Here is a 27,073-nt window from a genome sequence, read left to right as displayed (position 1 = left end):
TATGGCTACTAATACACAGCCACTTTGAAACCTTTGCAGCAGCATTGGTAGACTAAAAAATAGACTAAAAGTGGCGCACTATTGCACTGTACAACAAAGTAGCTAACTTTGTACTTCGTTAAATGCACTGGAAGTAGCCAGCAAGCCATCCAAATCGACTTAGAAATTACGAAAAAGTGACAATAAATACGATTTGCGAATTACCTGCCACAGTACACAGTTACCTAATTATTTGATATGAACGTGGGACATGAACGTGGGACACTCCTTTGATTTTAGTGCGCTACTCGTAAGTTTTGATCCCTCGTAATGCAGTACTGCGGTTTTTTTGGGGCGTTGCCGTTAGCAGTTGGCCACTTGAAAGTTCTGTGTTTGGGCACCACCAGGCTACTCAAACGGTAACAAGCAGCATACGACGAAAAGGGCGCTGGAGCGGATTTTAAAGACTTGGCTACCGTATGAGGAAAAAAGCTCATTCTTTCGGGCTGAGTCACGGCCCCGAGTGGCGCACAGTCGAGATCTCTGCAATGCGACGTATTTCGGTCTCATATATCCTCTTCCTCGCATAGAAGAAGCATACCAAGAGATATTGCTTGAAGTAGCAATAGCATATGCAGAATTCGGACAGCAGATTGCTTTATAGTGTTGCACGCTTTTTGGACTTCATAATCACTTAAAAATTGGTATCCGGAAAACGCGCCACGATGTCAGAAAAGGATACAGGGCCGAGTACCCCGACCAAACCAGCCGAACCGCAGGACAGCGGGGGACGTCGTCCCGAAAGCCAAAGGATTCGATGCCATGTCAATTTTATGGACTTTTGGGAAATGTCTCACCGCCTTATTGCCCGTTTACTTTGCTGGGTATTATCGAGTGAGCACCAGTCTGGTGGTGTTCGGACTTATGGTGTACTCAGGATGGAAACATACTCGGGAATCAAAAGAAGCACGACTGAAGTCTGCCATCCGTTTACTGAGTCCGGACCAAGAGTGTTCACCTAGCAGTATTTCTAAAAGTAAAAGAGACCTTCCCGCATGGGTAAGAGGCTAAAAATGCATACCACGTTTTCGTTAAATAACTAAGGAGCGGGTATGTATGCGATGAGCCAAAAGTAGAGTGCGTTTGTTTTATTGTTACACATAAAAAATCGGTAGCAAGAGCTACGATTTTCTTTTGGAGAAAAAAATCCTGCCGCTTGAGAACCGTTAAACCGCGTGGTGGCGCTACCGAGGAGCCACTTCAACTAGCGCACTTTTGCAGCCTCCAGGCCTGCTTTCGCTACTGTAACACGCGGTTTATGAGTAACACGGCATTCACTCAGATTGTATACTCATACTCGGACTGTAACGTAGTCGAGGTTTACGACGCACAATAATACATTGTAGGCACTTATATCTTTGCTTTAAAGTAAGATTATCTTTAAAAGTCAAAGTAAGTATAAATGTACTTTATGTTCACCAAATCTTCATCAACTAGTTAATAATGATTTCTGATGCCATCATTGCTCAAAGTGTCAACAACAATGGGATTCGTATTTGAGTGGGGTGGCATACCTCCCCTTAACTCAGGTTTTTTAAAAATTAACTTTAGGCATGATTTTATACTTGAATGTTTTGGTATCCATTCCCTGATAAAACAGCATGCACCAGGGGAAATTCTTATGAACAAATAAGTTAAATATGCTAGCTGTTTCAACCATAAAAGGGAATGGATTTTTCGTAAAGAGCTGTTAACATTTACATGGTTGAGAGCGTGCTGTGTGTTTGTTGCAACCACATCCTTGCAAACAATGGACACTGTTCTTTCCTCGGCCACTCATAATCTGATTCGTTATGGCAGACTCTGATGCCATACATAGACATTTCTGTTCTTATTTTCCCACAGGTCAATTTCCCAGATGTGGAGAAGGTTGAATGGCTGAATAAGGTATCTCATTCTATCCAGTTTTCTTGATTACTAGTTGATAATGAATCGATTACAACATTTACCATAAACGTCTACTGTATGCTACACCTTTAGCTCTGTCATAATGGTAGGAGAGAAAAGCCTTACACACATTTGCCTACCACTCCCTGTTCAGAATCCTCAACACCTGCTACCCAAAACACACAGACACACACACACACACACATACTCAGTGAGGAAATATGTCTGCACAGTGCTGAATACATGCTGAGGCCAAACCCCAGTGCAGCTGGTGAAATTGGGAGTCAGTTATTATCCTTCGGGTGTTTCTAGTGCCGTGTTTGAAGCCTCATTTTTTTTGTTTGTTTGTTTGGGTTTTTTTTTTTTTTTGCACATAGATCTTATAACACCTGCATTCATCTACAATAAAGACAGATGATATCTATAAAGCCACAATTAATAACAGTGAACATTAGCATATGTTACTTTGCTTTACCAAATACATTTCTCTTGCCACTGCCTTAATGTTTGTAGGTTTTGAGCCTTGTTCCATAAAATCAAAGCTCATTTGATTAACTCATTAATGCTAAACAAGCTGATTCTAACCATCATCAATTTTGTGATTATTACACCAAAACACCCAAAAACCCAGACATTTTCATTTGATTTGTAAAATGCTTGTACAACATTTTGTCTCAACAATGAAATGTAATCAATGGCACTTTAGCCATAACCAAACCGCTTATAAGCCTGGCTGTAGAAAGGGCCTGTACATTTTTCCACTCCACCACTGGTGCTGGCGCAACATGCGTCCTGTGTCACAGCTGTTTTTGCAAAGCTGTTCTGCTTTGTTTTGCTTTGTCCACCGAGTTTATCCCTCAGGGTCCAGTCACGACATCTGTGCAATACCTTATTTTTGTTTTAAACAGTTCAGAGCATGTTGCCATGTCATCCTTTCCATAGTAACCCCATAGATGGAAAAAAAAGGTGGCACTGTCAACCAACTCCCACCTTAAATACCACACCATTGTAATGCCATGCAGCTAAGCAGCTTTGAGGTGACACTGAGTACTGAGTCTCCAGTGGTCTGAAGCCAGGCCTGTGTTCTAAGAATAGAGGTGCTGTAGCTATGTCTAAAATTCCAAAGTAACAACAGAGGAAATGTGCAGAAACACGATGCCCCTGTGAGCAGCGCATGGTCTAAAGCTGACTCAGAATGCTTTTTTTCTGAGCTTGTTCAAGCAGCACAGGAAAAGAGAGTCAAAAAAAGAAGAAAAAAGTCCCCAGAGCCACAAGCTTGTGTGACTGTGGTTATATCACATCCGTCTATATAAAAAAAACATCAGCATGTTGCTGTAGTAACTGAGTAAACACAAGTTGGCAGAGTGAAGGTAGCTGAGGGTTGGGAATGAGTGACTGTGGGTGGGGCATGCATGTGTTTATCTGGATGCTCAGCCATAGAGACAGTTAACCGAATTACCCAGCATGCATAAACAGAATTTCTTTCTTTCTTTCTTTCTTTCTTTCTTTCTTTCTTTCTTTCTTTCTTTCTTTCTTTCTTTCTTTTACCTATTCCAGAATGTTTTAATTTCTTAAAACCCAGAGTCAAGTGCTGCATTTTCTGTATCTACCCTTTCAAGCCATGAGCACTAACAGCACTCAGTATTAACTGCCTTTCCAGTGGACAACCAAGACAATGACTTTTAAGAATGAGAACAAAGACAGCCAATGTTTTTCATCCTGAATGCCAGTTGTCCCCTTGCCAAACTCAGTTCATAACTGCATTAGCATGTCTCTTGTTTATGATGATGACTCTGCTTTAGTCCTCTCTCTCTTTCTCTCTCCCTCCCTCTCTCTCTCTCTCTCTCTCTCTCTCTCTCTCTCTCTCTCTCTCTCTAGGTTATTCAGCAAGCGTGGCCATATATTGGTCAGTATTTAGAAAAGCTGCTGACAGAGACAATTGCTCCATCCATCCGAGCTTCTAGCGCCCACCTGCAAACCCTTGCCTTCACCAAGATCGACTTTGGGGACAAGGTGCTATGATGCCACAGCACGCATACAGAGTCACACAGTGCATCCTCAATCATTGCACACATACACACCTACAGGGTCTCACAGTTTACCCTCAACTACCACCACACGTGCACACATACAGGGTCACACAGTGTACCCTCAATCACCACACAAATACAGGGTCACACTGTGAACCCTCAACCATGTCTATAATAGATAATAGATAGTAGATAACAGATAATAGATAATAGATAACAGATAATCGATAGTAATAGATAATAGATAACAGATAATAGATAACAGTTAACAGCTAATAGATAACAGATAATAGATAATAATAGATAATAAATAACCACAACTAGAAAACAATCCAACACAGGATTCTGCAGGTAGTAAATAAAGTTAGTAAAACTACATAGAATGACATTCCTTATTTAGTCATTTGATATTAACTTCTAAGCAGCACAGTACAGTAACATTACATTACAAGGTGTTCTGCTACACCTCAAAGCAGATTTGGGCATATAATTAAGATTAGATTTGAACGATAACACCTTAACATCACATCTGCATAACATTAAACAACATTGCATTGCTAGTGGCAAGCTATGTATAATAAGATTTTTATTATTACCATATTACATGGGCATCATTTACTCATAGACCCAATGAAACACCAGTGTCACTTTAATGTACATTTTGATTTGTTTCTATAACTTGGTAAGTGGTTTCTCACTATGTGAATATTTATCTGTGTTTCACAGGCAATGAAGGTAGTAGGAGTGAAGGCTCACACAGAGAATGACAAAGGACAGGTCCTGTTGGATGTTTACATTAGGTGACAACTCTACTAACATTCAGAAATCACCTGCACACCGTTACCCTCCCAATGCTGTATTGATGAGGGAGAAAGGCGTAGAGACCCATTTGCATGCTGTTATCAGTGGTTATTACATGAGAGCATTTTGTAGCTCCACTTATTGAGTTGATCACGTCACATTTAATATCATAGGTGACAGAGCCACAGTACATGCAGTGTTACAGTAGCATAGCTTATTAAGTATGATTATGAAATGATTATGTAAATTGAAGTGGTTTGCCACAACGTACACAGATTGCAACACGGCAGCTCGTGCTATGAGTAGCTTCTTGGAGTGTCTATGGACACTCCAGTCCTTTGCCAGACCATCAGCCTTTGGAACTGCATGTGACCACATGCTGCTAGAAAACATTGCTGAGCCTCCAAGCCTCTTGGTGTGGGTGAGGAGTGTACCTCGCAAAGAACGAATTCAGTGTTTTACACCAGATCAGTTATGGCATCTGTTGCACAAACACATCAACCCATTTTCCAAGCCTCACAAACAAAACAAAAAACCTAACAAATATTCCAGTTAACGCCTAGGCACTTTCAAAATACCTGACTCCAGGGCAAAGGTGTTTCCAGGGCAAAGGTGAACTACAGTATTAAGATATTATTAAGATTATTTTATGCGCTGTTATGTAACCGTATATCTCCCTCATGCCTAGCTATGTGGGAAACGTGGAGATAAACGTGGAGGTAAAGCGGTATTTCTGTAAAGCTGGAGTGAAGGGGATACAGGTGAGCTTCGGCTCTTTTCTTACAGCCTGTTCTGTCACTTGTTTCCGTACATGCATCAATGCCATAATTACTATGCATCTATACTATGATACCATACTGCCTTGATATTATGATACTACCACAATGACACTATCACCAAAGAGAACTAAAAATTGTGGACATGTCGGGGAATGCACTCTGAGCCTCTCTCCCTCTCAGCTCCAGGGAATGATGAGGGTGATTCTGGAGCCTTTGATCGGGGATGTGCCCATCGTGGGAGCCGTCACCATGTTTTTTATCCGAAGGCCTGTGAGTTGTCTTCCTCTGTGATGCCATCTCTCGACCTCTCCACTTCTTTGTCATATTTCCCATTTATTCCTCTTTTCTCTTTTATTCCTGTTTTCTGTTACTGTCAGACTGTTCACTTTCAGTGAGATCCATACCCAGTTAGCTGGGTTATGGAACATTTTTGCTTCCGACCACCAGCGCTGTACCTTTTCCTTAATATGCACTCTGTTCTTTCCCTCTGTCATCAACCTTCTTCCTCATCCTCCATTAGAAACTGGACATTAATTGGACTGGCCTAACCAACCTTCTGGACATCCCAGGACTCAAGTGAGTCAATTAGAGGATTTTCTAATATAAGTTAACAGGGAGAGTTCAGCATTCTTTCATACTGTGTAGTTTTGTTGGTCCATCCAACTGTTCAAAGCTCCAGTGGTAAGAGCAACTGTGAGTTGTCCATTGCAGACTGTTAAATGATATAGTGAATATAGTGTTAAATGAATGTTTGAATGAGTTTCAAAACAACCAACAGCAGATAAATCACCCATATAATATACACAGAACTTATATGCACTTTCTTTCTTGCAGTGTGATGTCAGACTCTATGATAATGGATGCCATTGCCTCTTTCTTGGTGCTTCCAAATCGCCTCACTGTTCCACTGGTGCCAGATCTGCCAGTGGCACAACTCCGCAGCCCCTTGCCTAGGGTAACACACACACATGCGCACACACACATACACACACACTCATTTCACATATTGATCATCTGCTTACTCACAGTTATGTTCATCTACACAGATCATACTAATATTCTCTCTCTCTCAGGGTGTGGTGCGCATTCACCTGATAGAAGCTGACGAACTGGCTGCTAAGGATAACTATGTGAAGGGTGTAATGGCAGGCCTATCTGACCCTTATGCTTTGATCAGGGTGGGACCACAGACTTTCAAGTCCCATCACAAGGACAACACAGCAAGCCCAAAATGGGGAGAAATGTATGAGGTGAGTTCCACACACATCCCTCATCAACACCGTCCTAAACCAATAGATATATGCATGCAAAAAGAAAACATATAATGGTATGTTTAAAAACAATAACAGGGTTTTTTTTTTTAAACTTTTGGAAAAAAAAGTCATTTTTCAGGACATTTTGTTTCATATTCTATATAGACAATTTTGACACTGGCCATTGTAAACCATTCCCAAACCATTCATTAAGTCATTATTGGTGTCTGTTTCATCCATGACATTGTGCTCAGTGTTTTGTGGTTTCGTGAACCCGTACTGTAGTTGTCCTTGACCTTGTGCGTGCGTGCGTGTCAGGTCATCATTCATGAGGTGCCTGGTCAGGAGTTGGAGGTGGAAGTCTATGACAAAGACCCAGACAAGGATGACTTCCTGGGCAGGTAGCTTTATCTCGCTCTGTTTCTTGTTCCTGCCCTTCTGTCTCTGCCTCCGTCTGCGTCCATAGCAGCTTTTTTTGTAGTTACCTCAGTGAACCACATCAGGAAACATCGGCTTATGCTCATTTGTTGGTGGGCTATTGCTGATGTTTTCAGTGTAGTCCCGGCTGGCAAGGGGGACACTTTGAACACATCACATTTGTGTTGTCTTGCATTGGCCAGCACACTGCAAATGGTTCATCCAAACTTGGATTTACCCGAGTCAGGTTTACTGGACTCCGGGACAGATAGAAAACGTGGACCGGATCTGGTTCCAACGGAATAGCAATTCTTAGCCCAGATTTTTTGCTTTGTGTTCTAATGACTCTTCCTATTTCACTTTCTTTTAATTTACATTCAGGACTAAAATGGATTTGGGCATCGTGAGGAAGTGTAAGGTTGTTGATGAGGTGAGATCCTTAAATGACATACCACGAGTCAACTTCATGTTTGATTTTAAATCTAATGCCTTCCTGCACCTGTGTCCACTGTTGCCATTCATGTGCAAGTGAACGTGTGTATGTGTTGGCATGTTTAATGTAAGTGTGTGTGCGCGCGTGTTTGTTGGCACTTTTTCATCTGTAAGTTTACATGTGCACTGCTGTTCCCCAGTGGCTCACTCTGAAGAATACTGAGACAGGGCGGGTTCACCTCAGGCTAGAATGGCTAGCATTGCAGGAGAGTGCAGAGAAACTGGAACAGGTTAGTGAATTCACACAGAAACCAACCCATATGCACACAACCCCACGCACGCACACGCGCACACACACACACACACACACACACACACACACATTCGTATGTACACAAAGTAATAATTTTTGGTCATATGTTCATGTATATGTGTATGAGGGGGTAAGAGAGGTATGTTTTTAAGGATTACTTTGTGATACACCTTTGTGCCCACAGTTATTCTTATGAATTTCCCTCTTTTTCTCTCAGGTTCTGAAAAGAAATGAAACCGTGTTCAGTAAAACAGCAGATCCCCCCTCAGCAGCTATCTTGGCAGTGTATTTGGACAAGGCTGAAGCTCTTCCTGTGAGTAATATTCTCACATCCTTCTGGTGCCTTGCTGACTATGTTTGGTTTGCTAGTGACAATAACTTTCTTTTTTTTCTCCAGTATGCTTTCTGGTTCTATTAGTTTTGTGGGAAGAGATTAATATGTTAAAACAAAGCTGTTTCCGGGTGTTTATTGTTTTGTCTTTTACAGATGAAGAAAGGCAATAAGGAACCCAGTCCAATGGTGCAGCTTTCTGTGCAGGACAAAACTCGGGAAAGCCGAGTAAGGCACACACATTCACACATGCTCACGCACACGCGCTCACACACACACACACACACACACACACAAACCTTTTCCCCAGACATGCAGAAGTAGTCTACTCATTCATTTATCAAGCACACTCCTTTTTCCCCTGTCCTCTCTCCATATCTTGATGGTTGTGCCTCTCAGACAAGCTGGAACACAATTAATCCTGTGTGGGAAGATGCCTTCACCTTCTTCATCCAGGATCCCCACAAGCAGGACATTGATATCCAGGTACACCACTGTAGCTGCGTTGTGGAGCTGTAATATGGGAGTTGCTCATATCTTCCTTTGCGGCCTTCCCTCAGGCATTTGAAACGCATCTAGAACTCAGCTCCATTAGGAATTCTAGCTTCCTAGCACTTACCCAGTGCTGTCATATGTCCTCTAAATGCCAAAGGCATTAGTCTTAAAGATATCTTTCAGCAATACACCCTAAATGATATGTCAGACGTCCTTTGTGCTAGTGCAGCCCAGAACTAATCTGACGAAGGTTTTTTTTTCTGGCTCTGTAGTCCACCACAGTGGAGATGAAATGAAGCTATGACTGTGATTAAAGTGCAGAAAGTATGAGTTAATTTGGGGGTATTTACATGTATGTTATTTTATATACACACACACACACACACACACACACACACACACACACACACACATATATATATATATATATATATATATATATATATCTATATATATATATATATATATATATATATATATAATTAAATCTTTGTTCTATAAATATTTTTTAAAGCATGAATTCATATTCAGGCTAGTTTATAAAAGTGAATTCTACCTGATTTAGCTTTAAGGTTATATTAAGTCATGATATTTGATTATTCCTGGCTATTCCTACTCCACAGGCCAAATTATGGAGTGTTATTTAATTTTTGTGTTGCCACACAGCCAGAGAGGCCTCTTTTGAAAAGGCCTCTTTAGAATCTGTCAGGCTGCAGTTATCTGATAATCCAAAGATGCCCAGCCCACAACAGGAGAAGAATGAAACAAAAACTTAGCAAGTTTATATTCTTCTATTCTCAATTGCATATAGTTTCTGATTCATCACACATTTCTCATAACAATGTGAAGACTAATAATTAAAATACTTATTGTGACTTATTTTAATAGTTTCTCAGGTCTGCGTTATCAGGCATGACTTGTGCATGCATTTTTGATGATTTTTCAAAATGACATTTGGATTTATTTGTCCAGAACGCAAACATGCAGAAAAATGTTATTTTTGAAAAAGGTAAATGGAAATGGAAATATCATTATGAACATTATAAACATTATTATGAACATTAATAAATAAACAGATGAATTTTAAAAAATGATAAATCGAGAAATTATACTTCAGTGAAGCCTTTTCACTCAGTGACTAGTTTCAGTTACTTTATTAATATTTTAAGCAGTTCACACAGTTCAGTCCTTTATTGTTCTCTCTACATTGTCTCTCTACATCCCCCCCCCACACACACACACACTCACCACACTAGGTGAAAGATAATGACCGCGTGCAGACCTTTGGGCAGTCTGTCCATCCCTCTGTCCCGTCTCCTGGAATGTCCTCAACTCTCTCTCGACCACTGGTTTCAGCTGAAGCAGTCTGGCCCAGCCAGTCGCATGCACGTCAACACTGTGCTCAGGGTAATCACTTTTCAAATAGGGTGCAAGTTGCAACATGCAGTATAGACACTATGTACTATGCAAGAATTACCAACCTATTTGTAACCAGAGTCTGATGTAAATATCTTTTACTTTCTTCTCCTTACCAAGGACTTCTACTAATTCTTTTATGAAAAAGAGAGTTGTAGTTTATTTATGTTGCAATGCATTAGAAAGAAAGGCAGAATTGTATTTTTCTAAACACAGTTCTGCCTTTGAAAATGGTGCTTTTCATAAATTAATAGTCACAAAATGTCAAGACACTGACACAAAACCACTGCAAAACCCAGTGACTGATTCCAAAGTAGCTGACACTGTGTCTTTCTCTAAGATGAATAAGGGCTCTTTAGTGAGCAGTTATTGCACACCGAAGGTGAAGTTCATAAACTCAAATGTAGGCTCAAATTTCAGAGTGCTTTGTTTTCGGAACAAAATTCTGCTATATTTCTATTTTCTCTTACAGAAAAGCAAAAATATTAGTCTGTCAGTATATCGTCAGTAGTTATTAACACTTTTTTGTTAATGTTATATAATAACCTCATAACAGTCCCTTGAGGTAGATGATTATATCTAATTTTAATGCTAAATGATTAAACCTATTTTAAATCTAATATTGTATTCACAATCAGAATTCAGAATACTGTTTTAAACACAAGATAGAATAAAAACAGCATCTGAACAGAAGCTGCGTGTGTTATGGTTAAGGTTAGGGTTAAGTGTATGTGTGTGTGTAAACGTGCCTGTATAATAAGGGTGTCTGTATGTATATTTAGATGTATATAAGTGTGTGTGTCTGATAGTGCCATGTCTTGCAGGTACTTTGGATGGATGAAGACGCTGTAGCTTCCTCCATGGAGGCCCAGAAAGGCGCTCAACAAGCCCTACACACCAGCCCTGACCCAAGCTTTGCCACTGAGGTAAACCCAAAAACAACTTATGACCAGTGGAGTATGCGAGTCAAATATACAATGGCCAAGCAGATAATTGCACTTCCTCCTTTACCTCCATTGGGCATGTAGGGGGTGCTGCGTATCCACCTGTTGGAGGCTCAGAATCTGGTTCCCAAGGATAATTTGATGGGGGGCATGGTGAAGGGGAAGAGTGACCCCTACGTCACCATCAATGTTGGGGGGACCACCTTTAAAAGTCATGTGATCAAGGAGAACCTCAACCCCACCTGGAATGAAATGTATGAGGTAGGAATGCCAGGAAGTAGAATTTTAGCTTCACTCTTTTTTCACTAGGGGACCCACAGAGCCTGGTCAGCTTCATCGCTTTTTCCCAGACTTGCACCCTCTGCTTAGCCAGATGATTCGTAACCAGTGATTCATGATTCATCTGTTCAGTTTGGGTTTTCATGCATTGTTTTTTCAGGTGGTTTTAACTGATCTTCCTGGTCAAGACATATCACTGGAGGTACTGGATAAAGACATGGACATGAAAGATGATTTCATGGGCAGGTATGGTTAAAACCTTGATGCTTTCATGTCATTTCTCATTGTATCGTGACGGGTGCAGGGAGGGAGTGAGATGCAAGTGCACATTTGGAGTGTCTTTATTCTTCATAATAAACAAAAATCACAGCTAAAAAACAAACAAAAAGCAAACACACTGGCAGTAGGTCTTGAGGTGCTGAGAGGAAGCAGAGTGGCGGTGAACAGATGTCTTGTAACGGTGATGGGAATGAGGGAGATGCAGTGCGTGTGTGTGTGTGTGTGTGTGTGTGTGTGTGTGTATGTGTGTGTGTGTGTGGAGCACTGGGTGTGTCCCTAACATGTATATTCTATTTATTTAATATTCACTGTTATTAATTGTAGCTTTATAGATATCTCCTGTCTTTATTGTGGATGTATGCAGGTGTTATAAGATCTATGTGCAAAAAAAACCAAAAAAACAAAACAAAAATGAGGCTTCAAACATGGTGCTAGAAATACCTGAAGGGTAATAACTGACTCCTGATTTCACCAGCTGCACTGGGGTTTGGCCTCAGCATGTATTCAGCACTGTGCAGACATATTTGTGTGTGTGTATGTGTGTGTGTGTGTGTGTGTGTGTGTGTGTGTGTGTGTGTGTGTGTGTGTGTGTGTGTGTGTGTGTCTGTGTGTGTATGTGTGTGTGTGTGTGGAGCAATGGGTGTGTCCCTAACATGTATATTCTATTTATTTATTTATTTGGCTAAATATTGTGTCTGTGCTTCCAGACTCAAAATCAACCTGAATGATATTATCAAGTCCCAACACACTGATATGGTGAGTTTATACTGACCCGGGAATTCATGAGGAATTCATATGGAACTCACATCCTCTAGCATACAAGTTGTGGTCAAAGAAGAGTTGACAAACTCATGAAAGGAAAAGAATATTCACTATATATTAGCTGAGAACAAGTCTGACTGCTCTCTCCAATGCAGTGGTTCACTCTAAATGGCGTGAAGCATGGCCGTATCCACCTGGGTCTAGAGTGGTTACCCACTGAAACACAGCCCGAAAAACTGCAGCAGGTCAGCTTATGAATTCTGTCTCTTATTGATTACTAATCAAGTACCTTTACCACTGAGCTTCCACTGACCTTTACAGCAGATCAGTTCATACAGTCACTAACAAACTAGTATAACAAACACTTCCTGCAGGTGCTGCATTATCAGTCTAAGAGCGCGTACCTGAACAAGGCCATTCCGGCGGCAGCGTTGCTCTTTGTGTACCTGGAGGCCGCCCGTGATCTCCCTGTGAGTGGATTACTGTACCTCCTTAATTTTGCCTACTGAGCTTGCACTGAGCTGCTTCTTCATGATTGTTTATTTCGTGGTGCCATATTATAGAAGAAAAACAAAGGCTCATAAATAGGGAGGGGGCTGTCTTTCAGACCACAGCCTCGTTGACTTCATTAAAAGAGTGTGTGTGTGTGTGTGTGTGTGTGTGTGTGTGTGTGTGTGTGTGTGTGTGTGTGTGTGTGTGTGTGTGTGTGTGTGTGTGTGTGTGGTGTGTGTGTGTGTGTGTGTGTGTTTAGTTTAAGAAGAGTGGGAAGGAGCCTAAAGTTGGTGCTGAGCTACTTCTGGGAGGGACCGGTTACAAAACCACGGTGAGAAAACCAGTATTTTTTCTTTACAATTATTTGAAGGGATACTTGTTATTTTACACTCACCCTAAATGTGGAGAACAACTAGATGTAAATGCAGTACTATGTGCTATTAAGTGTTAGTTATCTTGAAAACATTCACAACACCACAAGTGTGTAAGTCTTTTGTTGCATTTGTCGGTCAGTAAATGTTTTTACCTCACAAAACTGGGCTTTCGAAGCTGCTCTGTGAACAGCGATGACTCTTTCACCTAAAGGTCTGTGAACGCACAAGCTCACCACAGTGGAATGAGGCATTTCACTTCCTGGTTCTTGATCCCAGAAAGGAAGAACTTATGGTGAAGGTACAGAAACAGCAAGCCCACATTAGTGGCTGTGAATGTGTAGCTCCTTTCTTTAGACCAAAACCTAACCTGTCCATAGGGACATTCTAATTTGTAGTATTATAAATTGCTCTATATAATTAGTTAGTAATGTGGTCTTAAAAGTCTTAGATTTAAGGTTCTTAAATGGATGTAATTCACATGCCCATTTTAAATATTTGTCATGAAACTGATTTGATGTGGGACCCATGCTGTTCAACGCTGGTGATCACTTAATGTTGTGTTCCCTCTAGTTGTCCCACTGCTGGGATTTTTCCCTTGGTTATGTGGTGATTCCCATGAAAGAGCTTCTCTCACAGCCAGACCTGCTGCTGGACCAGTGGCTGAGTTTAGATGGAGCTTCACCTCAGAGTCAGATCCTACTGAGAGCACAGCTTAAGGTAGAAGACAAGCTTAAATACATAGACACATCCCGATTCTAACAGGAAATTTGAACAAAATTTTTTTTTCCTTCATTCCAACTAAATACACTGGTGCCTCAGATTTTTTTGTTAAGATTATTTGTGTTTTAGACCTAGATGAACATTAGGTATGTTCATTATTTATGTTTTTATTACTGACGGCATTAGGTCCTATGCCCCAAAGTGACAGAGAGTCCCAAAGAGTACACAGAGATGCCTGCTTTACCGAAGACCCCTGTCAAAGAGACCAAACCAGAGAAGGAGTCTGTTCAAAAGTGAGAAGGACACACAATAACCCACAAACAAAACCACACCCCCAAACCCCACTTAAAACCTAAAATCTTATTTATCCATCCTTTTAATTAGTTCATACAACTTCATGGTCAGGAGTTTAAAGCAATAGTGAGTGTTGATACTAAACCCTCATATTGTGCTTGTGTGCTTGCTCATAAAGGTCTACTGAAACAGCAGTTCCAGTCACTATCACCTCCTCTGTAACTGCTCCTGAGAAGAAAGAGAGTGAGATACCGTCCAAAGCTCCAGATGTGCCCAGTTTAGTTGACCTTAGACCCCTAAACACCAGCCCAGATCCCAACTTTGGCACAGAGGTAAGGAAAATATGTTTCTTTGTTTGATTTCATTTGAATAGCTTGTAGAGTTCAAAATGCCAACCTAAAGTCAGGGTGCATAATGTTTTTCTTTTTCTTCTTATTTCCCTCTACTTGCCCTGTAGGGGGTGCTACGTATTCACCTGCTTGAGGCTCAGGATTTGGTTCCCAAGGACAACTTGATGGGGGGCATGGTGAAGGGGAAGAGTGATCCCTATGTGAAGATCAGCATTGGGGGGACATCCTTTAAGAGTCATGTGATCAAGGAGAACCTCAACCCCACTTGGAACGAGATGTATGAGGTAGGAATCCTAGGAAACACGTCTTTCAGTTGCTCTAACCATATGAGGCACTTTGAACAATATATAACTGACGATGTTCTGTATGTACAATTACTAAATAGCATTTAATATAATGGTAGAAGTTAATGAATATTGTCAAATTTTACATCACTCTTCCCAATGATCTTTGCAGCTGGTTTTGGTTTCTGCATCAGCTTCAGAAGTCCTCGTAGAGGTCTATGATAAGGACATTGACAAAGATGACTTTCTGGGGAGGTGGGTAGACTGTATGGAAAATATTATGCATGGGACTCCCTCTGCCACCTCCTATTTATATTAATGGCATCAGTGATTTAGAGCACATAAAATATTTACACTATACTGTTACATAGGCCACATATCTGTCACAAACATCAACTTACTCTAATATTTTAATGAACTTAATATATACTGAATTTTGCTCTTTTCAACAGACTTCATATCAGTTTGAGTGAAATCATTCAGGCTCAATATACAGACCAGGTCAGTTTTTGCTTTTTTTGTTTTTAGTTGCTAAATCTGTGAAACCATTCAAAAGCAAACGCAATCATGACCTAAACTGATTTAAAAACTAAATACTTAGGCAACATTACCACCTGTTTGACCTGGGTTCAAGACCCAGGTATGGTTGTTGCCTTCAAATGTTGTCACATATGATTACAACAGAAGTATTTGTTAATTTTCAGTTTGGAAGTATTTGCTAATATTTTGTCAGTGTGTTTGCTTTATGTATGTTTTCATGAGCAAAATGTCCTCTCTTCTCTCTTCCTCAGTGGTTCACTTTGAATAATGTCAAACATGGCCGTCTTCATCTGGTTCTGGAGTGGTTGACCAAATCAACACAGGCTGATAAACTACAACAGGTATGTACTACTAAAATGTATTTACATATATTTTTAATCACAGCAGTTTTATTTTAATAAACATTTGGCCCTTGTGGTTTTCAGGCACTGCAGACACAGTCCATTAATTCCTACCAGAACAAAGCTTCTCCCGCTGCTGCTCTGCTGTTCCTCTTGGTTGAGAGAGCACATGCATTGCCAGTGAGTTAAAACACACACACACAAAACACGCACGCACACACGCACACACGCACACACACACACACACACACACACACACACTCACTCTCACTCACTCACTAACCATTGGATGACCCTCTCCTCAGTCACAACCTAGAGGTGCTAGGTGCTATAGAAATGTAAATGTAATTATTGAACATATTATATTTATAACATATTCTTTTCCCAGTAAATGGACTGCAACATGTCATGAGGTGGGTAAAATGTGATGGTTGTCGTTCAGTTTCTAAATGTGTGTACACTTGTGTAGATGGTGAAGGGTGGGAAGGAGCCCAAGGCAGGAGCAGAGCTTGTGCTTGGGGATACCTCCTACAAAACCAAAGTGAGTCTGCATTTTCTTCAAGAGACTGAAAGAGAGTGTTGTATATGGAACTGATATACATCTGACTAACTCATCTCACCTCTAAAGGTGTGTGATCGCTCTACTTCTCCTGAGTGGCATGAGGCTTTCCACTTCCTTCTTCATGATCCCAGAGAAGATACCCTTATCATCAAGGTAAAGTGGAGCTTGTGTGAATAATGGATTGTGTAGGCAGAATGCTGAACCCTTCCTCGTTAACTTCTCTTTTCTTATTCCTTCCTCTCATTTCTCCTCCTCAGCTCTTCAGTGGGTGGGATCAGGCACTGGGTTCTGTGGTTCTACCAATCAGAGAGCTTCTCTCAAAGCCAGACCTGTTGATGGACCAGTGGCAAACTCTGGATGGAGCTTTACCTGAGAGCCAGATCCTATTGAGGGCAAACCTGAAGGTAAAATAGATTAGGTTTATATTGTGTATATGTGGGAAAGCATAAAGTGGAGCAGTAGATGTATTGCTTTGAATTTTGTCATGAATTAATAACTTTATGTTATTTGAGTCTTGATTTACCAACATTGTTCATTTATAGCACATTTGTAGCACTGATGACTTTACTGGCAAATAAATCCTGGCTTGTTCACACAAACCAATTCTAGAAACTTGATACAACATTTATGCAGACAGCTACAAGTGTGAAAGAAGCTATATTGAGAATTCCACAGTTCTCAGTTCAGACTGCATTAGCTACAATGTATAAACTTTTTCTCTTCTCTGTCCTAGATTTTGGTCTCAAAAATGGACAGGAAAATTGAAAAGCCTACTGAAAAGCATGCCGAACAGTCTTTGGAAAAGCCTGCTGAAGAAATTATGGAAAGACCTTCTGAAAAGCCTATGGAAAAGCCTGCTGTAGACACTTTCGTGGGTGGCAGAAGTGAAGGGAGAGCACCAGCCAATGTTGAGCAGCTCAAACAAGAGGTGAAGCCTACTCCAAGGTATGCTTTAGAGATTTATAGATATAGTTTATAGATTTTGTAGATTTTTTCACATTGATACTACCATGATGGTTGTGACTTCAAAAACACTTTTCCGTCAACAACACAGCCAAAATATAGACTGCCCAGAGTAAGTCATCTTTTTACCATTAGTGTAAATAGAATATAAAATTGCTGTAATGATAAGCTTGCGTTTACAGTGTCATAGAACACTCCCCTTCCTGCTAATCACTTGGTACGGCCCATCGCGTGCAGTGGGAGTTTCTCGTTGACTGACTTGTCTTGTTTGTAACCATGCCCATGCACATGGTTTATCGTATAATGTCTTTGTGTATTTAAACCGCTGTGGGAGTGTGCATAGTTGTCGGTCATTGTCTCCGTTCATGTTCAGGTTCGTGTCTATGTTCATGTTCCTATTCATAGTCATACTCATAATGTTTATAGTGTTTGTGTTCATTGTTTACATTGTATGTGAGTGCCATTGTCTGTGTTGCATGTTAATAAACGTCACCGTCGAGGGAGTCTGTGCATCCTGCTCCATGCCCTGCAACACTCAGGCCGTTACATACAGAAAATGTCTTGGGCTGAATAAATTGAAAAAGAATGAAATAAAATAGGGCTAAATAAAGAGTTTAAATAATATCAAACTTTAATAATATTAAAACTAAATAACTCTGAGAGAACTGTACTGAAAGATTAAAATAAATTCTAGTAACACTAAAATTAAAATCTAAAAAGTATAATTATATATGTTTTATTAATCCATTCAAACTAATGCATCAACAACAGAAAAAGACTGAGCAGGATAGAGTCATCTTAGCATGGCAACCTTGATATTGAATTGTTGCAGTAATCAGAGAACTAGAACACAGGAGTGTGGTACATTTGAAGGAACTGTGATTTTCATAACAAGTACTTCATGTGCACAGTTAAAATTGTCATTGTAATGAATCCCTACACAAATGCATAATTTCCTAGCTGCCAAATCCAAGGTTTCCATTTGGACTCTGTACAGCTCATTTACATGTCATTTAGGCTACTAAATGTAATTATTCTATTTTTTTCAATTGACTCAAACTGACATATAAGTATAGAGTTGAATTCATTACTAATAGTATTCACAATAAATACATTTGTGTACCTATAACATTACAATGTTATATTATGTAATGGCATCAGTAAAGGTAACTAATCATTGCAGCACTAATCCATACATGTGTGGATGTCTGTCCAACAGGCTTGATGAACTAATCGCATCTACTGTACCAGGAGGCGTTTCAATTTCTGAAGAAACACACAGAGTACCAGTAACAGATGTGAATCGTGACTCAAGCCTTGAGGATCTTAGTAAAGAACCACATTCTGTGCCCATTGTGGGAGGGGCTAGTAAGGTGATGGAGCCAATCAAAACAACCAAATCAGCAGCCGACAATGAGCAACATCACTTGAACCCACCCGATGAGCAGTGAGTTAACGAACATCATTACATCATCTGTGTCCAATGACTTCTCATTTTGAGCATGCTCAGAACAGCAGAATATTTGGCGACTGTTTTGAAGGTGGAGAGAGAGTGAAAAGGTCTCATATGGCATACTAGATTTTCTATTTCAGACGCCCAAATCAGTTCATAATATTACAATGAGAAACAACTGATAAGATACATTAATAGAAAGTTTATTTTTGAGTTTAAAGTTGTGGATTTCTGACCAGAGTTCATTGAGATATACCATGTATGAGTATGCTCCTCTCTCTTGGTATGGTGTTGCTTATTTATTTATTTTATTTTTAATTTTTTTGACACTCATGCCCCTACTTATTACTGAATGACTGGAAAGACAAAAAGAAGAACAAATAATTTAGAATATATGATGTGTAATATATGGTCATATATATGATGTGTAATATATTTTTGCACGAGACAGTATAGCTGACAGTCTTCATCACAAGTTGGTTTCACATGATGACTAGCACTCAGTATTAACTAGCAGATATCTTACATAACAGGTTGAGTTCTTTAATTTATGCATTTGGATAAGGATGATGTGTGTATCTCCCTGTGTGTGTGTACTCAGTTCTGAAAAGGGTCAGCCTAAAGTTCCTGCCTCACAACCTGTTGCTGAGAAAAAGACAGAGGTTGCCAACTCTGCATACTTTCTACCCCAACACACAAGCCCTGACCCTAGCTTTGGCACACATGTGAGTTGTGTGTGTTTGTAATTACTGACACAATGGTGCTTTCTAGACATGTAATGGTTTATAATTGTTGTCATGTGCTCATCGATGGTTATATTTAAATATAACTGAATCATCAGAATTGGTGGATATTTATGTAACAAGTTTCAGTATAACAGTACTATCTATCTATCTATCTATCTATCTATCTATCTATCTATCTATCTATCTATCTATCTATCTATCTATCTATCTATATATATATATATATATATATATATATATATATAACATATTTCACTTCACATAAGTTGTATGTGTTTTATGTTGACATTGTGCAGTTATACTTCTGAAGCTGTTTCTTGCTTGTGTTTTTGTCTATTTTAATTGTGTAGCTGGTATTCACAGGTGCTTCCAATAGTTAGATCTTTGTCTCATTAGTCTCACCTCTGCACAAATGTTATAAAACCAAAAAAAGAAAGATTTCCTGGCTTGTGTTACTGATACAAAAATCATATTTTAAAACTTATATATCTGCACAGTGGGTTTCCTGTTTGATTAGTTTTATGAACCTTTATTATGTATTCTCATGTTTTTCCTGGAGGGGGTGCTGCGTGTCCACCTTCTGGAGGCTCAAAATTTGGTTGCCATGGACAGTTTGATGGGGGGCATGGTGAAGGGGAAGAGTGACCCCTATGTGAAGATCAGCATTGGGGGAACCACCTTTAAAAGTCATGTGATCAAGGAGAACCTCAACCCCACCTGGAACGAGATGTATGAGGTAGGACTCCTAGGAAACCTGAATTTTAGTGGCTCTAACCATATAAGACACTTTGTTAAAATGTGAAATAATACATTTTGTTGGAGATAATTCTGGAATTTAAGCAGATTTAATGACAGTCAATCTGGACTTTTGTCATGGTTGAGGACTTTTGTCATGGTTGTTTATGCTAGATGATTCTGAGTCCTGACCCCAATCTAGAAGTGAAGTTTGAACTCTATGATAAAGATATTGACTCCGATGACTTCTTGGGAAGGTAAGTGCAAAAAATCCCAACTTTGTCTCAATCACTGAAAATGCTGAAAACATATATGCCCACAGACAGAGAGAAAGACTACTCAAATGGCTAGTGGTTTAATAGAAATGGTAAATAAAGGGATATGTGCATTTATAACAGTAAGAAAGACTGTAATTGTTAGGTTAGGTAGATAGGGCTGGAGATTGTGGCCAAAAATGCACACTCAGTAAGAGTGATACCTATCGTTACAAAAACGAATGCAAACATGAGAGTTCAGCTACAGAGATGTGTAAAAAAAAGTCTGGCATACACCAAGAAATAATACTGAATGCTTATCTATTACAGTGAGGGATTCTGGTTTCTCTGTTGTGATGTGGGGGGCATTTTGCTGGCAGGGTTTATGTCCACATCTACCCTAGAAAGATATGCCCCTGCAAAACAATACAAGATGTGTAAAACGGTACCAATATAGTTGATAGAGTTGTAGATATCTACTTTTATAGTAATGTTCTTTATTGTAGAATATAAGTCTGTAGAAATCCACTCAACCACCATGGAGTTGAGATATAAAAGAATATTTCACATGGGATACATAGATCATTTATGGTTACTCTAATACTTTGTCTTAAGAGGACAGACCACAGATCTAAAGCTATTTTACCACTTTTACCAGCTAGGTGAAGTGAGATTTATGTTTTAAAATTGTATTAGCAAATTCATGAAACAATGGCCTGAATTTTTTTCCTGATCCACAACAGGCTCAAGGTTAAACTTGGAGAAATCATTAGTTCTCAGTACAAAGATGAGGTGAGCATCATCAACCCATCACTAATGATGCTCCTTATTAAGTATTAAGCCTGCTTATTGCTATTGTAAAGTTGACAAGACTCCCCATCGAATAAAGTAGTTTCATTTGTTTGAAACCTGCAATTCTGTGTTGTAGTGGCTCGCACTAAATGATGTGAAACATGGCCGTCTTCATCTTGTTCTCGAGTGGCTGCCTACAGTAACCCAAAATGACAAACTGCAACAGGTAAATACTGTAAGACATTAGGCTTAAGCAGTTTATCCAGTTCAGCTTGTCAGGTTGGGGTGTGTATGTGTGTGTGTGTGTTTGTGTGTGTGTGTGAGAGAGAGATGGTATGTTATATAAGGTAAATATATACGTGTTTTTTAATCAGGTTTTGCAGATGCAAAGTGCTCAGTCCTATCAGAACAAGGCTTCACCCTCTGCTTCCCTGTTATCCATCTTTATCGACAGAGCGCATGCACTACCTGTGAGTTACACACACACACATGCACACACATGTAAGCACACACGTTTACACAAACACACAAAGACGCCGGACAAATGGAATTATTCTAAGTAAATGGTAAAGGCTTATTTTATGTGTGTATATGCATAGTTGAAGAAGAGTGGAAAGGAACCTAAAGCAGGAGCTGAACTTGTGCTTGGAGAATCCTCCTACAAAACTAAAGTAGGAAATCCCTTTGCCTCACATGGCTTGCCTATGGAAAACTTATATGTAAGTAGTCCAATAATTGCACTTTTTTCTTCTCTACAGATGTGTGACCGATCCACCTCTCCTCAGTGGCGTGAAGTATTTAACTTCCTGGTTCATGACCCCAGGAAAGATATCCTTGTTATTAAGGTAAAGCTTTATATGTATTTGGAAGTTGTGAATGCTTTGATTTTAGTTTTTTTTTTTCCCTTAAACTTTTTATCCTTCCTGCAGTTATCAAGTGGGTGGGATCAGCCAGTGGGTTCTCTGGTTCTACCAATGAGAGATTTGCTCTCGCAACCAGACCTGCTGCTGGACCAGTGGTGGAGTTTGGATGGAGCTTCACCTGAGAGTCAGATCCTACTAAGAGCACAGCTTAAGGTAGTACATCTGTGCAAACACACAAACACACACACACACACACAGCCTCTGACCTTACTCACCTCTGAGAAAACATAGCTTTTCCACTTCTAAGTGGGCTGTACTGACATTATATGAGTAGTGGTTTACAAAGATTTTAGAAGACTAAACTGAGAGACAGATACAGTAACATACATTAAAATGGTCACAATAGTGGGAAGGTGCTAATGTATGCAAAGATGAAGAATGCTAACCGTCACTGTCACAGTCTCCCATCAACAGCCACTTCCTCATTGCTGCTTCTCCAATTTCATCAACACTGAATGAAAAAAAAATGCTTTTCATGTAAACAATATATATTTTATTTACTTAATAATGAACCATTGTTTGTAATTACCTGAAGTTGCCATAGATACTGCGTAATTAGGGTTTGTTTATGGCTAAAGGAAGGCTTCACAGTGTCAATGACCCCTGAACCAGCTGATCTGTCTTTGCACCACAGGTCTTGAACTCGAAGATGGCTGCGCTCATGGCACTGGGCACTGGCCCGATCTTGAGCAACAAACAAGTGGCCACCACTGGTCAGATCAGGATCTCTCTGTCCCACCAGAAGAAACTCATCGTTGCCATCTATGCCTGCAGGTCAGTCTGTGTGATCGTCCTCTCTGCGTTACTGAGTTTTGAGCTAGCATTTGAGAGTGTGGGACTGATCGAGGGACAGAGTTGGCAGAGATGAACATGGCACTCGTCGTATTTGTGCTGTGTCAATTCTGTATCAAAAATGAAAACATAGTATGTCCTGCAATTTTTGCATTCAGTGCTTTTGAAGACAATAGGCGACCTATATTCATGCAGAGTTCACAAACATATATCACATGATGTTGATGCCCAGCCTCTCATCTGTCTTGAGGAACTCCACCATACGGGGGTGTGTGGTATACATGTGTGAGTCTGTGTGTGTGTGTTTGTATGTACTTCTGCACACACGCGCATGCACGCACACACACACACACACACACACACACACACACACATACACACACACACACACACACACACACACACACACACACACACACACACTCTCACTCTCACTCTTCAGTGAATTACACAAGGTTTCCAAAGAAACACGATGCTTCAGACATCAGCTATATAAGTGCTTCTGAAGTTCTAGGAGGTGAAAGCTGTCTAAGCTGTTTATGTTGATAATAGACAGTCATGGTCAGTTAAAAATATCTTAAAGTGGAAATACAGTATATTGCACACAGTATATTTGTATTTATCTTAAATCTTATAATCCTGAACACTATCTGTATGTATGCTTGTGTTCAGAGGTCTGGTTACATCATCCAAAGAAGGTTTAGACACCTACGTCTCGTTCATTCTACTGCCAGATAAAAGCAAAATCACAAAGAGAAAGACAGCTGTGAAAAAGAAGGACCTCAATCCAGAGTTTAATGAGAGGTGAGATGGAGGTTCGTGTTTTAATGTAACAAAGGGAACATTCTTTCTTTGTAGCTGTTTAGACATGTATCTTAGTTTTTGTGTATCAAACGGTACTTCCAGTAGTGTTCTTTTCATTTGTCATGTTTGTCATATTTATACTATGGCCATGTAAATTACCCATTTTTCACTGGCTGGAAGGTGAAAGTTATTTGCTTATATTAGGACATCTCTGACATATTAACGTTCACCAAAATATAACCATAACAACAATAATGCTAGTCTATTGACATGTGGTGGTGGTGGGTTGGGATTTATAAATAAGGTTTAACCAACATTTAAATTCTCAAGTAAAAAAAACTTCTACAGTAAAACAAAAAACAAAACAAAAAAAAAAACAAACAAAAAAAAACAACTGACAACAGTTTGGACTGTTCCAAGAGTTTGCCTTGCTGTGTGTGAGCAAATCTTAACATTCTGTTTCTCAGGTTTGAGTTCGACATGAGCGTGGAGGATGCTCGCCAGCGTGTGCTGAGTGTGTGTGTGAAGCACAGTTCATCCTTTATGAGTCGAGACAAAGATGTCATTGGTCAGGTCAGTCAGACACTGCTGTGAGAGTGTTTTAACCATTTTAACCACAGAATCCTATACATAATCTTTCTCCACAAGTTTTATTCCACATATGTGAATTGTGATTTACGAGACCTTTTCTTGAGATATGAGTACAGTTTAATTTTAAATTTTCTTAAGACATGTATGCTGTTTATTTAAATGGCTCTCAGTCATAAAGCTGTGCAATAAATGCATAGATTAATTTTGATATTAATGAAACTTTATATCCTTAACAGGTGCAAATAGATCTGGCACAAGTGGACTTCCTCTCTGGGGTCACAGAATGGTACATTATGCACCATGACCACCCCCCCCCCACACACACATATACTTTACAGTGTTCTTTGCACAGACCTTGGCTCTGTCCTATAGGAAAAATGTCCACACTTGAAAATGTGTATAATTGTGTAAAAAAAGCTTTCAAACAAACTTTTGACTGAAACCATAAGTCAGATATCTTTACTTGCCTAACAAACCTTTCCATTTTCCCATTGTCAGGTTTGACTTGAAAGAAGACAACAACTAGCAGAACAAAGGCAGCCCTTAACTGCGATCAGCCATTTGTCACACAGATGAAACTTCTCACACACCGATGCCTACATTTACTCTTATTTCTGAGTCTCCCTTGCTTTCTGTAGTCGAGGCCTCTTGGGCAGTATGAATCAATGGATGTATGGCTGGTACTAGATCTAAATCAATTCAAAAATTGCGACTAGCCACTTTATTTATCTAAGTACTGACTGTACTCGCATTTGCAATGATGAATGTTGTGGAAGAGGAATATTCTTTAATGTAGGTGCATGTGCAGTGAGCTACAGGAGTTTCAATTAATTACTTTTGTCATGGTTCTCTACATCAGCTGGTTGGATTCTAAAAGATATATTGAGCAAATGACAATAAGGTTAACTTGAAGACCACTAAGCATAATTTAAAAGTACTTTCCTGGTTTTCAACTATGGTCATATGGCCAGCATATTGTAAAACCTCACAGTAGCAAACATTTTATACACCTTCTTCCCAATTACAGCACCAGACAGACAGTTGCATTTAAAAAAAAACAAAAAACAAAACCTTTTTTGTTTGTTGGTAAAATACTTTTGGAGCCCACTGTATTTGTGAAGAATATAAAGCAATAGAAGAATCTGCCAGAAACATGCAACAGACCATTTATCAGTGTAGACCATGACATAGGTTTTAAACAATACTTTGTAAAGATTTACCCAAACCCTGGTGGGTACTGGAGAGCCCATAGCCATGTGAGGAATAGAGTATGCTTGATGAAGATACAGAGGGGAAGTGATTTGAATTCTAGTTCCATTAGGTGGTCAAATAGCATTTACATGCTGCTTTACATCTTGTAGCATTTATAATAAATCAAGCTTGCATTTGCACATCCAAGTAAAGCTACAAATTGTACCCAGCCAATCATTATTATGACTATGTATTATGGTATTATAGTAGCTAACCACCAAACTTACATGGATTGTGACGTACCAAAGATTAGCATGTTTTTTTTTTTTCTTTCATTAAACACCACTTAGGATTGATATGACTGAAAATATTTACCAGCTAGGAATTGCCACTGTAAAATTACTGTTTCACTGTAACACTGACCAAGTCTAAGCATAATCTGAGTCTGGGAAACCCCTCCAATACTGTACCTCCCGGTGGAAATATTACAAGATTGTTATTTGTAATTAGATGCCACAGTTCCTTCCCTGGTTGTGCACAAACATACAACTAAACACTGGGTACCTGGTTTTCAAAAGCCTTAGTGTTAAGATTATCTGAAGGCCTGGATGCATGTTGGATATAATTTACAGGTGACAAGCATCCAGAAGCATCTCTCCACTTTACCAAATGTCTGTTGAATGCCTTTTTAGGTGTGATATTTTAACTCTTACTTTACAGCAAATGGTATCATCTGAGAAAACTTAGCATGGTGTATAAATGCCTTTAACAATGGTCCATATGACAAGTATGCTACTTCTTTATGCTTACAATCATACCGCAGTGGCCTTACATTTCTTTTTTTTGCTGTTCTACATGTTTTATTTTGTACTTTGTTTAGGAATTTATAATGCTTTATCATCTTCATTCCATTTGTTAAATGTTAAAATTGAATTTCCATATTAGCCATTTCTGCATTTAATAACGTCATATTCACATGGATTCAGTGTGTATATAACGATTATGCAAGATAATCATCTGCCACAAGAGTCAGCAGCACTAAGGAATGTTAGAAGCAGTTTCCTTTTTTTTTTTGCAAAATGTTTTTGATTTTTAACAGGATATGGCAAAGCAATGCATTTATAAAGACTCTACTGTTTCTTTTAAACCTATACAATCATTTTATTATATATACACACACGTTTTCAAGCTGCAGTCATGTACATAAAAAAGCAATTCACCAAAGAATCAAACACAGGCTTTATACTGTATTTCACTGTTCAGTTTGCCATTTTCAGTCATATTCAATGTGCTCTGGAAAAGCATTACACTCTGCCTTAAATATTATCACATTACAATGACAGTAAAGCATATTGAATTCAGATGCATTCATTGTCTTTGATATTTATGTACTTAGAAGAAAGTAGTCTTTCAGA

General features: G+C 39.4%; 1 protein-coding gene across 1 annotated transcript; it reads left to right on the top strand.

The window, feature by feature from the left end:
- The first annotated feature begins 338 nt into the window (after positions 1-338).
- Positions 339-27,019, top strand: esyt1b (extended synaptotagmin-like protein 1b). The gene is given in 52 exon segments (XM_027004988.2): positions 339-1,038; positions 1,885-1,926; positions 3,805-3,939; positions 4,683-4,756; positions 5,446-5,518; positions 5,717-5,806; positions 6,057-6,112; positions 6,371-6,491; positions 6,610-6,786; positions 7,108-7,190; positions 7,588-7,636; positions 7,839-7,928; positions 8,169-8,264; positions 8,439-8,510; positions 8,682-8,768; positions 10,034-10,060; positions 10,062-10,184; positions 11,018-11,119; positions 11,222-11,398; positions 11,577-11,662; positions 12,403-12,451; positions 12,613-12,702; positions 12,832-12,927; positions 13,209-13,280; positions 13,535-13,621; positions 13,894-14,040; positions 14,230-14,336; positions 14,516-14,669; positions 14,795-14,971; positions 15,144-15,226; positions 15,424-15,472; positions 15,763-15,852; positions 15,937-16,032; positions 16,322-16,393; positions 16,481-16,567; positions 16,672-16,818; positions 17,148-17,359; positions 18,597-18,824; positions 19,432-19,555; positions 20,136-20,312; positions 20,486-20,568; positions 21,309-21,357; positions 21,494-21,583; positions 21,732-21,827; positions 21,957-22,028; positions 22,116-22,202; positions 22,287-22,433; positions 22,915-23,054; positions 23,745-23,876; positions 24,344-24,449; positions 24,704-24,753; positions 24,966-27,019. Coding segments are annotated over 52 exon segments (5,421 nt in total). The 5' UTR covers positions 339-801; the 3' UTR covers positions 24,994-27,019.
- The last annotated feature ends 54 nt before the right edge of the window (positions 27,020-27,073 follow it).

This window comes from Electrophorus electricus, chromosome 3 (genome assembly GCF_013358815.1).
Source record: "Electrophorus electricus isolate fEleEle1 chromosome 3, fEleEle1.pri, whole genome shotgun sequence".
NCBI classification, from domain to species: Eukaryota; Metazoa; Chordata; class Actinopteri; order Gymnotiformes; family Gymnotidae; genus Electrophorus; species Electrophorus electricus.
This window is presented reverse-complemented; position numbering and strand designations above follow the sequence as displayed.